The 13226-nt window shown below is 45.1% G+C and overlaps 2 protein-coding genes across 3 annotated transcripts; both read left to right on the forward strand.

Annotated features, from left to right (window-relative positions):
- The first annotated feature begins 1225 nt into the window (after positions 1–1225).
- Positions 1226–4588, forward strand: LOC123121342 (mitochondrial outer membrane porin-like). Its single transcript, XM_044541290.1, has 6 exons — positions 1226–1456; positions 1577–1644; positions 2821–2931; positions 3017–3106; positions 3181–3389; positions 4042–4588. The coding sequence occupies exons 1-6, from the start codon at positions 1411–1413 to the stop codon at positions 4343–4345; spliced, it is 828 nt and encodes a 275-aa protein (XP_044397225.1). The 5' UTR covers positions 1226–1410; the 3' UTR covers positions 4346–4588.
- Positions 4589–4846: 258 nt separating this feature from the next.
- On the forward strand, positions 4847–8714 carry LOC123121341 (isochorismate synthase 2, chloroplastic). Of its 2 annotated transcripts, none has more exons than XR_006459672.1 (15): positions 4847–5241; positions 5331–5584; positions 5693–5810; positions 5924–6040; positions 6115–6261; positions 6484–6558; positions 6629–6697; positions 6889–7007; positions 7126–7183; positions 7327–7437; positions 7572–7656; positions 7755–7852; positions 7934–8039; positions 8122–8206; positions 8338–8714. XR_006459672.1 is itself a non-coding variant. In XM_044541289.1 (15 exons), the coding sequence occupies exons 1-14, from the start codon at positions 4945–4947 to the stop codon at positions 8194–8196; spliced, it is 1716 nt and encodes a 571-aa protein (XP_044397224.1). In that variant the 5' UTR covers positions 4847–4944; the 3' UTR covers positions 8197–8206; positions 8338–8714. The 2 variants fall into 2 exon arrangements, 1 of the variants encoding a protein (XP_044397224.1); XM_044541289.1 differs by having other exon boundaries at positions 7947–8039.
- The last annotated feature ends 4512 nt before the right edge of the window (positions 8715–13226 follow it).

Here is a 13226-nt window from a genome sequence, read left to right on the forward strand (position 1 = left end):
TGGGTTTCTTGGCCCGAGCCTGCTTAATGGCGGCATGCGGACGGACGGGGTATTGAACGGGCGTGGTAGATATTCGTCCTGTCCTATCTAGTCACACGTCTCCGGCATTGAATAGGCGTGGACACCGAAGGCGCGTCAAGGGCGACACTCTCGGCCGGCGAGTTGCGTCAATGCCGACACCCGTGAGAGGTCGCGTCCGCTCTTCAGTGCGGAGCAGCCGCTCTACATCGGCATGAATGCAGGCAGCTGGTGCGCGGGCGCGAGAGAAGGGGTTTGGGTGGGCCAGGGTGGTCAGAAGAGGGCGTGAGATCGGTCTGGACTCCCGCAACCCCCCTCCCCCACGCTTGTCTTCGGTTTATGGGAGAAATAGTGTCCAGACCGCTCCGCCTACCGATACAGGTCGGCATTGGATGATTTTCCGCTGTCCGGACAACACGATTCGTATGGTTGCGGGTCCGCCTTGAAAATGCCCTTAATCAATCCAACATCTGTTAGAAGAAATCTAAAGTAGTACCCAAATAGACAAGATCAATCAAAAAGTAGCACTTTTGGGGATGTCATGTGAATTATACATGTTGACCCGATCAAGTACCTCTTGATGAACCAGGGGAAAAAAGTCGACAAAAGACATGTTATTTACATCCGCAAAAAAGAAAGACATGTTATTTAGGCCACATGATTGGAAAAGAATAAACCCTTTTGATTCTCTCTGTATTCCAAAGGACTACACATAATGTATGCAACTTTGAAAAACCAACAAAAATACTAAGGACACAACACAAGCAACACATATAGCAGCCTTAGCAGGACATCACATGTCCACTTGTGCGTTTTCTTATCTCAAATTGCACATTAATTAAACTATATGCAAAACCACAATAAGCCAAATTAACATGTGCTGCCCCGGTCCGAAATTAGCTGACGTTTTCTTATCTAGCACTGCGGACGGAACAAGTACAAAACGAAAAACATCGCAACGACCAAATACACCGATTGTATTTTTTTTGGGTGTGTATATGCGTGCACCAACCTGTATATATGTTTTTCTATTGTTGCAAAAGACCTGCATATATGTTGGTTTTTCTAAACATGATTTTGCCAAAACATGTTTGCATGAGCATAGCATGAAAGAGTCTTCTAACTAGAATGACAAAATAATATCGCAGGAGTCGTGTGGAAACCCGAAAATGGGCGACAAAAACAAAACATTAAGCTAGGGTTTTATGAGGGCCCACGCGCAGCCGCAGCCGCTCTCGCCATCGCCGCGTGCGGCGTAGAATTTCTCCGCCTTTATTCCCCCTCCTCCCCCGCTCCTTCCCTCCCCTCCACCACCTATCCGCCGCCTCCCCCCACCCTCCACAAACCCACGCAGCTCCAGCGGCGCAGGCGCATCCCAGCTCACCGGCGGAGATGGGCGGCCCAGGCCTCTACTCCGGGATCGGCAAGAAGGCCAAGGGTGCGTTCCCGATCCTACGACCCCTTCCGCTCGACCCGCGTTCGTGGGATTTTTTCCCCTCCGAGCTAGATTCCTCCCTGTGAGATGTGCTGATTGATGTTGCTCGCTCGCTCGCTGCAGATCTGCTGTACAGGGACTACCAGACCGACCACAAATTCACCCTTACCACCTACACCGCCAATGGCGCCGTAAGTGCTCCTCGACACCTTGTCTCTTCCTGCTACGTTTTGCCAGGTCGCGTCGTGCGAGAAAGAGACGCGGTCTGATCCGGGCTCTAGGAGATTATTGGGTTTCCTGATCTGTTCGCGCGGTTTATTGTCGTTCCGTGTGATCCGAGTGAATGATCGCTGGGCAGTGGTTTGACGACCTCTGTCTCTGGGTAGCGCGAAGTATTGCGATAGGTATATTGCTGCTTATGGCTTTGCTGATTTGTTGTGGTTTGCATTTGTTTGGCTGGTAGAAGAATTTATTCCTGCTGTCTAGGACTTCGGAGAATGGGATGGAACTCAATGTGCTAGCCTTGTCATGGTCCTGAATTCATCGGGGAGTTGTATCCCAATAATTTATTATAGAATGCACGCTTAATATGTATGGTTTTGCTACAGCACATCTGTATGTGCCCTAAGTATTGCACGTCCAAGTCCTAAGTCATTGATTTTATACGGAGATTTGTGTGGGTATTTTCTTTTCCTTTTTATGTTTAATTGAGTCATTTAGATGTGCAATAACTAGGGCACATCGGCAGACCCTACGAAGTCATCAACATAGGGCTGGAGCCTGGAGAACAATAGCTGCATTACTGTCTTATTGAGGTAGCTATCTTGCGAGTAGTTACAATCACAACAATATTTAAGGATTGTTGTACCACGTTTTCTGGGGCTGTAGCTGGGGCTTTTCTGTCATTGTTAATCATGGAATACAGTCATTTGTTAGACCAAAAGACATGGGCTTATCCAATGTTCCAAAAGCTATTCTACTTTATTCTGGGCGTTTCCTTATTTTGGTGTGGCTGGGGGAGGTGTGGGTTCTGATTTGTTTTCCATCGAAAATAAAATAAGATATAAATCTTCAGTCTGATGCAACTGGATTTATGCTGTCATCAATCTCTTCAACAAATGATATGTTTCTTCAAATTAGCATTTTAGTGGATGCCACCCCATTCTTAGAACATAATCTTTGTGTAAAGTGCCATCACAGTGAAATATGATAGTGTCACCGATGCAGTACTGTACATATCCTAGCGTTCTCTTGATATTACTTTTTTCTTGTGACAACTGCTGTTGTTTTGACATTTCTATGGTAACGGTGTGGTACCTATGATATAAGTTCTATTGTCAACCTTTTCTTTGAATTTCTCTATGCAGGCAATTACTGCTACCAGTACAAAGAAGGCTGATCTTATACTCGGTGAGATCCAATCACAGATCAAGAACAAAAACATCACTGTAGATGTGAAGGCCAACTCAGCATCGAATGTATGTCTCTCTCTCTCATCAAACATTATAATTATTCTGTTGTGTTTCCAGCTTTTAGTACTGACTGTCTAGTTCTCTTGGGCAGGTCATTACTACAATTACTGCTGACGATCTTGCAGCACCAGGGCTGAAGACCATCTTGAGCTTTGCTGTTCCTGATCAGAAATCTGGAAAGGTGGTACCCTAACCCTCAATGTAATGGTTTCTTTATTGGTTGTTGCTTATGTTTGATTCGTTCTTTGTTTGCAGGTTGAGCTCCAGTACTTGCATGATTATGCTGGTATTAATGCAAGCATTGGCTTGACTGCCAATCCTGTAGTCAACCTCTCCGGCGCGTTCGGAACTAGTGCTCTAGCTGTTGGTGCTGACGTGTCGCTTGATACAGCCACCAAGAATTTCACCAAATACAATGCTGCACTTAGCTACACTAACCAGGATCTTATTGCATCCCTGAACCTGTGAGTTTTCAAGATCTATCTTTGTAAATTAGGATTTACAAGTACTATTACTTTGCCAATCTTAGCATATTTGATCCTTGTGACATCTTCATAGGTACGTGATCTAAATGCTCTTATATGTCTTTACGGAGGGATTAGATGTTAATCACTATTTGTTGTATCTCACTTAACAAGTTATTATTCAGTTGAGACAGTATACAAATAGCTAAAATATAACTTTTCAAGGTCTTTTTTGTGTTATATTAGGCCATTCTTTATCATCTATCATTTGCTTGGTAGTTGCAACATGTTGCTAACAAACTCTTGTATCATTGCAACCACAAATAAAACTGGTCTAGCAAGCAGTTGCTGTGTCCTTTTATTCGTTTTTTTCTTCAAATCAGACATATCCTTTCTCAACTAGCTAATATTGATCAGCGTCCCTCGAAGAATACAGGTTGTGACCTGTTAGATTCTTTAGTCCAAACCAATTAAACGAGCTCTTGTTCTGATTTTTATCGTATGTTTGGTAGTTAAAACATGGACTTCCTTTAGCATCCTCAGAAGAATCAAAATGTATACGGGCTGATGCAGTTAACGAGGAACTAACATCAACTCTCGGTGCACTGTTGGCTAGTTCCCGCTAACGATTTTAATTGAAATATTCTTGCAGGAACAACAAGGGAGACAGCCTGACCGCATCCTATTACCACATTGTGGAGAAATCCGGCACAGCTGTCGGGGCAGAGCTGACCCACAGCTTCTCGAGCAACGAGAACAGCCTCACCTTCGGCACCCAGCATACCCTGGACCCGCTCACCCTTGTGAAGGCCCGCATCAACAACTCTGGCAAGGCCAGCGCGCTGATCCAGCACGAGTTCAGGCCAAAGTCGCTGTGCACCATCTCGGCGGAGGTGGACACCAAGGCCATCGAGAAGAGCTCGAAGGTCGGAATCGCGATTGCTCTCAAGCCTTAATGGCGAAGTCAAGCCCCTCTTCTCTAAGCTCTCAGGGGTGTTCCTCGGTTTCGGATGAAATCGGGGCGGGTTGACAATACTTCACACGCCTTGGGCGCGTTGTTGCAGTCTGTTAGATTTGAAGAACTGCCGTGTTTCATTCCTGAGGAATTTTGTCTTTGCTCGGTGTAGTGCCTGTCCGTTGAGCCACACTTCTCAGTAATAATTCAAGCTCTGAAAATTCTGAACTTGATTCAGCATTCATTCATCTCTTCCATTTCCCACCCCAAATTTTGAACTTCCTGTGGTAGTCTACTTTGCTAGGCAGAAGATATTAATGCCTGAATTGAGTCCTTGTTTGGGCCATAATATACACATCTTGAACTGCGATGAACGGCCGACTGGTTGGCCACGTCGGAAAGTGTCGTGCAAACGTGAGGCTGATCGGCTGGCCACGTGGGCGGAAGAGGAGATTTACGTTTGTGCCACTTATCCCCATGAGAATCGTCTCTTATCTCCTCTGGTTTCCCTCGCGACGAAACATGCATCGGCGTCTACGTGCGTGGGGTACTAGATAGTGTCTCGCTCGAGATCATATCTTCGCGGCCGCAGCGTCAGCAATGTCACCGTCTTCGTCGCTCTACTCCGGCCGCCTCCTTTTCTCCCGTCCGGCGTCCAAGGGGCTCGTACGTCGTCTCCTCGCTCGCGATGGGAGCAGGTGGGTCAGGCCGTCGTGCTCCCTGTCTATGAACGGTTGCGCAGCCGGCGCCAGCGACTTCGGCGCGGTGACCATGTGCGAGACGAGGGCCCTGCCGGCCGCGTCGGCGCCGCAGGAGGCCGTGGGGCAGCTCAGGGCCGCCGTCGCCGCGCTCAACGCCGACCCGCCGGCGTCCTCCTCCGGCATCATCCGCATCGAGGTAGCAAAAGCACATATCCCTCGTCAATGGCGCGTGTGGTGTGGAACTGCGTTTGATCGTATTCGTAATGGGGACGCGCGCGCACGCAGGTGCCGATTCGGCAGCGAGGGGACGCCATCGAGTGGCTGCAAGCGCAGAGGCAGAGCTCCCTGCCCCGCTGCTTCTTCTCCGCCCGGGCACCGCTGCCGGATACGCCGGCGCTCGCCGTGGGCAGCAGCAGCAACGGCAACGGTAGCCACAAGGAGCAGTGGGAGCAGCCGGTGAGCGTCGCCGGCGTGGGGTCGGCGGTCTTCTTCCGCGGCACGGACCCCTTCTCTCTCCACGACTGGCGAGCCATCAAGAGGTACCCAAAAACTCACTACCTACTCAATGAGCCATTCTTTTTTGAATTGAATGAACTATGTGAAAGCTTATCTTAGAATGGTGTTCCTCCTCTTCTTTGTCCGTGAAGATTTCTTTCAAGGGATTGCCCGATGATCCGCGCCTACGGCGCCATCCGCTTCGACGCGTCGAGCGACGCCTCGGTCGAATGGGAAGACTATGGCGCATTCTACTTCGTTGTTCCACAAGTAAGACTATCCGCGACTGGTGACGAATTTCATTCTGCATGATCAATGCAATGTGCATGTGTACTGGCTGCTTCTTTCAAGTGTGTGTAATGTAAAAATGTACTGCATTGCAGGTTGAGTTCAGTGAGCTCGAGGAGGGCTCGGTTCTAGCGACGACGATTGCGTGGGATGACTCGCTTTCTTGGACATATCAGAGCGCAGTGGACGAGCTCCAATCAACATTGCACGAGGCATGACATGTTATTTCTGTATTGTCATGTGGAAGATAGCAAGTTAGCAGCCACTAATCTGAACTTGTATGCAGATATCACCGTGTTCAGTTAAGGTGAACAGGTCCACGCTACAAACCGCCATCGTAAATCTCAATCATGTCCCCACCAAGGCGTCTTGGGATCTTGCTGTTACTCAAGCTCTTCGGATGATCAAAGGGAGCCAAACGGAATTAGTCAAGGTAAACCATTCATTACGTCACTGTCTGCCAAAACAAAAACTAGGCGAGCAAATTTTTTACCTGTCTTTTTGCGAGTACAGAGAGGTTTAGTTCGACCAATGTATTTCAAATCTGATATTTCTGTCAATGCTAGAATTTTCCAGTTTGTTAAAGAACATACTACTTGTTTTCCATTCTTGTTCACCACATATTTTGAACTTGCCAATGGAATCTTTTCTGCAGGTTGTGCTAGCAAGGTGCAGCAGGTACATCACTGATACTTGCATCGACCCTCTGGAGCTGTTAGCTTGTCTGAAGGTATGTTGTATTGTTGTCCCCTCCCCTCATTGTTTACGAGAAGATCATCCTGCGACTCTTGTGTATACAGGTTGAGGGCCAGAATGCCTACCAGTTCTGCATACAGCCACCTGATGCTCCTGCATTTGTTGGAAATAGTGTATGTCTTCTGCGATGCACTTTCCTTTCTTCCTGATATACCCGACCTTCCTTCATATCATGTATAGTCAGATCCTGTTTAGAAACAGGTCTTACTTATGCCTTGTGCATTGTTTATCTGTATATTTGCTCTAGCACTGTTAAATAACTCTGTTCTAACTATTGCTAATTTTATCCAAACATTCTGAATAGCCAGAGCAACTATTTCACCGGAAATACTTGAACATTTCCAGCGAGGCTTTAGCCGGTACGCGAGCAAGAGGGAAAACAAGGGCTGATGATTTTCAAATTGGCCAGGAATTGCTTCTAAGGTTTGTTTCCCCTCTTTGTGTTTGTAATCATAAGATTGACATATTTCCGAAATTTTACGGTGATATCGGCACCTTGTACGAAGACCAGACTGGTCAGTAATGTAAATAATTCTTGCAGCATCAAAGAGGACACTGAATTTACTATTGTACGGGACAGCATAAAGAAGAAGCTTGAGGCAAGTTAAGTTTCACAGTCCAATTTCAGATATGATCCTGGACTAGTTTGCTTTGCTCTTGGCACTCAGCAGTAATGCTTTTCAGAAAACAAAATATGGTGACTGTAATTTTTGCTGAACCAGTGGATCTAATCTGAGTGCAGATGATCTGTGATGAGGTTGTTGTCAATCCCAGCAAGGCCCTTCGGAAACTTCCAAGAGTACAACATTTGTCAGCTCAATTAGCTGCAAGATTAAGAAATGAGGACGACGAGGTAATCTATGATCCGAACATTCTCTGGCACTTGGATATGTAGGGATCATTTGAATTTTCTTTTGCCTTGGATTATTGGAGACATCGACTAGTGTTCATACAATAGACCACTGATACTTTGTGCTGGTATTGCAGTTTGACATCCTAAATGCTCTTCATCCAAGCCCAGCTGTTTGTGGTTTGCCCACTGAAGAAGCGCGCCAATTCATACGAGATTATGGTGTGTACTTGTATTCTGGCTAAAATTATTATCTGTAAAATAACATATGCAACCTATTAATGCTGATCTCTGAATGCTATTTTTTGATGTTGTTGCAGAAATCTTCGACCGTGGAATGTATGCTGGACCTGTTGGTTGGTTTGGTGGAGCTGAAAGTGAGTTTGCTGTTGGGATTAGATCAGCACTACTTGGAAAAGTAAATAAAACACATGTCATCAATATTTGTGTAAACCTTATCCTTCTTAACTATCCTAATTTAGAAGCATAAGTCACCTAGCTGTCTTGTCCAGGGATATAGCACTTTAGTTTATGCCGGTGCCGGGATTGTCGAAGGTACAAATCCATCTTTTGAATGGGATGAGCTTGATCTCAAAGCATCTCAGGTAGTCTCTGTCCAACGTCATGACTGTTATTACTGACTTCTATTTGGAATGCTAACACGTTAGATTTTATGACTATTTTCAGTTTGCAAAGTTGTTGCAGTATCAAGAACATCATATTTGCTACCAAGAGGCAGGAAACATGGGGACATTGATTTGAACTGTAACTAGTAAGTCATCAGAGATTACAGCACTTAGTAAGAGGCGGGAAATTGCGTTGTCTCAATTATATAGAATGTCTACAACTTCAGTTTGTATCTGACATTATGCCCGATGTGTTTATTTTGAACTCCTTCTACAGGGAAGTTTTGATTTGTTGGGAAGATTCCAAATGGAGTTCATATCTGTTTATGTGCGTGCGTTGTAAACTTCAAAAGATTTCAGCCTGATTTGCATGGCTCTTGAAGATGCAATCACAGAAATATCGAAATATCGATTCGAGGAGATGACAGTGATGATAGTCGTGGAGCGTACAAAAGATTAAATAAAAGCATATTAAATAATTATGTACAATGATTGTAACAAGTCAGTTTAGTGCAAAGTGTATATTACCATTCTTTTGACTTCTTCTCTGGCCTTGTCCAATTGCTTATATGATCTGGATGCTTCTTGTTGCAAGCATAATGTACCTGATGCATTATTTTCATCTGATGGGCAATGACATAGATCATTCATTTATATTTGTAAGAACAATTCTTAGTCCAGTTGGTGCCCATTGCAGTGATTCTTACAGCGTGTGGCATAGTCTCTGAGCCCATGATCCTCTTTCTCATTCAACTGTAGTCACAAAAAAAGGCCAACCTCACACTGTCACACAAAGCCACAACTTTTGGAAAATTTCCCAAGCAACCACAATTTCTAGGACAAACCTGACATGCATGGTCCACATTGCAGCTCCCACGTGGAAGAAGATAGAAAGATTAGTGGAGTTGGGGTTGGGATTATACAAAATCGGGGATTTGCGGTACCCCCTCTGATCGAAGTTGTACTAAGTGAGCGTCAATCAATTTGGATCGAAGGGGGTAGGATAAATTGGAGTCAACACAACTTAACTTTTTTGCAGGTTATCTTCAGAGCTGCAGCTTGGATCCGTACGTGGTCCTTACTCACTCCTATGGACTCCAGGGAGCCTTTGGTTACTGGGTGCAACCAATGGGAGATGGTGGCTCGGGCTATATTCAACCGGTTCGGATGGCGGTCGCATAACAGGATAGGAGTCTAGAGAGATTGTCCTCATTATTACCGTACCGGTTGTCTTTGTCCGCTTGTACTTTTCAGTTTTTATGCCTTGTGCTTTGCTCCGTTTGCGAGCTGTAAGACCTTTGCGGTGATACTTTCGGGATTTTTAATAAAAGGGTTGCATGCATCATTATGATGCAGAGGGCGGGGGTATACCTCCATTTCAAAAAAAAAGGATAAATTGGAGTCTCGATAGAATTTCTGTTGTGAATGCTACTCCTTTCCTCTGGGTTTATAAGGAGCTTTTTTTAGGGGTAGCATTTTTTTTTGAGAAATCTCGCCACTTTATTAAATAATAGCAATGTTCATAGGTACACGACTTTGGTCATGGGGAACTCCCAACCAAACATGCCGACCTACTCCTAAGTTACAAGCGAACTTGGCGAGATTATGAGCCTCGAAATTATGATTTCTACGCTCGAAAACAAAAACAACCGAATTGAAAAAGCCTTTCCGAAGTGTTATTTCATGTACTATAGCCGAGTGCGGACCGTTTGTTCCTTCATTTATATCTTGAATCACTCCTTTGCAATCTGAGGCAATCATCATGTTTGTCGTCTGAAGATCCTCTGCAAGAGCTAGAGCTTCCCTGCACGCAAATGTCTCCAAGGTTGTGGGGTCAGTTATACCACGATAAACAACCGCAGATGAACCCAAATAAGCTCCCGTGTGATCTCGGCACACTGCTGCGACTGCCCCGCCACGTCTATGACGCCCCACAGCTCCGTCCACATTAATCTTCGCAACACCCAGCGGTGACGCACGCCAACTCCTGTTTCCTCCTTGCTGTACTGCCTGCACTTGTCGCTCGACGGGCTTCTCCAGTTGCTGCAGCTCGTTAAGATACGAGGTGACAAACGAGGAAGTTTGCATTGGAGGTTGAAAAATGCCTTCGTGTGTTTTAGGGGTAGCAGTGGTGGAGCTATGTAGCCAAAGATGGACGGGCCGATTCAAAGGAAGGCCACTATAGTTTGTCCTCATGGCCCAGTTTACTTCAATCCTACACTGTATTTGCTCTGGGCTGGGCCGGCCATGGCCTATTTTGATAACACGTAGCCCCGCCAGTGTTCATAAGGCTTAATACGTATTAATATTTACTTTGAATATCAATTATACCACTAACATATGGGATGTATGCCACAAAAGTACAACATCAAATTCATATTTAAAAGAAGTTTCCAACGGTATAATTTTTATGGCATACATCTCATATATTGTTGATAGAGCTATGGTCAAAGTAAATATTAAAATACATATATGCACCATTCGGTATGAATGGTGAGCTATATAAAAAACAATGAAAAACATTACATATATGCCTTATAAATCCGTATGAAGAGAGTACTGATTATTTTAATTTGTTTATTTCGGTAGAAATTTTCCATGGATGGCCTGTGCAGGAGCTATAATGTAGCCAATGACGGTTAGTTTTGTGCTTAGTTCGATAAAAAAAAATTGAATTGTGTGATCAAGGTGGCAACTCCAAGGGGACAGGGACGTGCTAAGTTTAATACCTACTGGGGTATGCTATGCCGGTAGTAATTACTCTATTAGGGAATACCGATGGGCCAAGTTCAATACCGATGGAAAGTTCTTGGGCCAAATGTATTACACAACGAGTGGGATGGGGACGGGGATGGGACAATGCTATATTTACCCGTTACCCTACTTGTATACATCTGACTAGTGGGCTCATAAACCCTAGCTCCCTCCCATCTAACTAAAAATTTGCATCTTCCCACCCAACCGCGCACAAAAAACACATGAACCTTGAGCGGCTGAGCCCAATGGCCCAAAACGACTTAACCTAGCCTAGCCCAGTGGCAAAGCCCGTTCCGGTTGGGCAGTCTTTTTTGTTGTTGTTGATAAAATCAACATATACATGTATAATTCTTGCAAAAAATAATAACAAATTCATATGTATAGTGTGCTACTACTTCGAGTGCGAGTTTCCCCGTAGGGATGAAATACCCGATGGGGAAGGGGATGCATTTTTTTTATCCACGTACGCCAGGGATGGGGATGGGCATGGGGATGGTCTCACGGGTGTGTGGATGATACTATAGTAAATCCCAACTGGGTATTCCCCATTGTTACTTTGAGGCTAGATGGACCACAATCCGAGTACTACTATTATTGACTGCCTCACAAGGTCTTCTTGTTCATCAAATGGACGTTAAGATAACTTTCCTAAATGGAGAGTCAGAGAAGAAAATTTACATGGAACGAAAGATGGATTTGTAGTATCGGGTTAGGAAAGGAAGATTTGCAATTTACTGAAATCTTTGCATGGCCTAAAACTAGCACATAAGCACTAACAATAGAAATTTATCAAAACTTTGAATTTCATAGGCTTTGTTGTCAATGAAGACGAAAAATGTGTCTGCTACCGTTATGGTGGAGGCAAGGGAGTGATCATTTGCTTGTATGTTGATGCATTCTAATCTTTGGCACCAGGGAATCTGTGAAGTAGGATCTGGGAAAACAAACCTTTGCAGTTGGAGAGAACATTTCCTAAAATCACTCATCTGAACATGTAGTTCTATCACAGATACAGTAAAGCGGACTGATTATTCTTAATGTGCTCTGTTACTTGTGTAAGGGAAGATGTTGCCTTATAGGGCTGTCTTTGAAAAAACAAACCTTTATGAGCTAGGTTGCTGGTCACATTCTATGATATTGGGTAATCTCTAGTAAGCTCATGAAAGGCGAGGAGTACGACTTATATGCTCCATCCACGGAATAGCATTGGCAAACATATACCACTAGCGACATTTAGTACTCCTACTTGTCTGCGCAACTTGTCTCCCACGATACCAACTTGTAATGCCCACGATGCGGCTATATCTCCCACGTGTCGAGGCACGGCTTAGAGGCATAACCGCATTGTGGTATTGTCGCAAGAAGGGTTATCTTCACACAATCCCATGTATAACGAGAGTTGGCTTACAATCGCCACTTCACACAATACATAAATTAATTCATACATCATCCAAAATCCACACATAGACCGACTACGGTCAAATCCAAATGAAAGTAAGATAACCCCAAATGCTAGATCCCCGATCGTCCCAACTGGGCTCCACTACTGATTATCAGGAAACGAAACATAGTAACAACCACGTTCCTCGTCGAACTCCCACTTGAGCTCGGTTGCGTCACCTGCACTGCCATCGTCGGCACCTGCAACTGTTTTGGTAGAATCTGTGAGTCACGAGGACTCAGCAATCTCACACCCGCGAGATCAAGACTATTTAAGCTTATAGGAAAGGATGGTGTAATGAGGTGGAGCTGCAGCAGGCACTAAGCATATATGGTGGCTAACATACGCAAATGAGAGCGAGAAGAGAAGCAACGCAACGGTCGCAAAGCTAGAAATGATCAAGAAGTGATCCTGAAACTACTTACGTTCATGGATAACTCCAACCGTGTTCACTTCCCGGACTCCGCCGAGAAGAGACCATCACGGCTACACACACGGTTGATGTATTTTAATTAAGTCAAGTGTCAAGTTCTCTACAACCGGACATTAACAAATTCCCATCTGCCTCATAACCGCGGGCACGGCTTTCGAAAGATAATACCCTGCAGGGGTGTCCCAACTTAGCCCATCATAAGCTCTCACGGTCAACGAAGGATAAACCTTCTCCCGGGAAGACCCGATCAGTCTCGGAATCCCGGTTTACAAGACATTTCGACAATGGTAAAACAAGACCAGCAATACCACCCGCTGTGCCGACAAATCACGATAGGAGCTGCACATATCTCGTTCTCAGGGCACACCGGATAAGCTAAGCGTACAGGTACCAACGTAACCCAAGTAGCCAAGGGACGGTCCCGCACGGTGCTCTAGTTTGGACAAACACTCGGAGGAGCACTGGCCCGGGGGTTAAAATAAAGATGACCCTCGGACTCGCGAAAACCCAAGGGAAAAAGGCTTAGGTAGGCAAA

This window comes from Triticum aestivum, chromosome 5D, assembly GCF_018294505.1.
Source record: "Triticum aestivum cultivar Chinese Spring chromosome 5D, IWGSC CS RefSeq v2.1, whole genome shotgun sequence".
Lineage (NCBI taxonomy): Eukaryota > Viridiplantae > Streptophyta > Magnoliopsida > Poales > Poaceae > Triticum > Triticum aestivum.

What these genes read in the sequence shown, in the direction of transcription:
- LOC123121342 (XM_044541290.1), top strand. Translation starts at nt 1,411, where the DNA reads ATGGGCGGCCCAGGCCTCTACTCCGGGATCGGCAAGAAGGCCAAGG. An exon ending in GATCGGCAAGAAGGCCAAGG is followed by an intron (nt 1,457 to 1,576) that starts GTGCGTTCCCGA and finishes CGCTCGCTGCAG; the next exon opens with ATCTGCTGTACAGGGACTAC. An exon ending in CTTATTGCATCCCTGAACCT is followed by an intron (nt 3,390 to 4,041) that starts GTGAGTTTTCAA and finishes ATATTCTTGCAG; the next exon opens with GAACAACAAGGGAGACAGCC.
- LOC123121341 (XM_044541289.1), top strand. Translation starts at nt 4,945, where the DNA reads ATGTCACCGTCTTCGTCGCTCTACTCCGGCCGCCTCCTTTTCTCCCGT. An exon ending in CTGCATTTGTTGGAAATAGT is followed by an intron (nt 6,698 to 6,888) that starts GTATGTCTTCTG and finishes CATTCTGAATAG; the next exon opens with CCAGAGCAACTATTTCACCG. An exon ending in TTGATCTCAAAGCATCTCAG is followed by an intron (nt 8,040 to 8,121) that starts GTAGTCTCTGTC and finishes GACTATTTTCAG; the next exon opens with TTTGCAAAGTTGTTGCAGTA.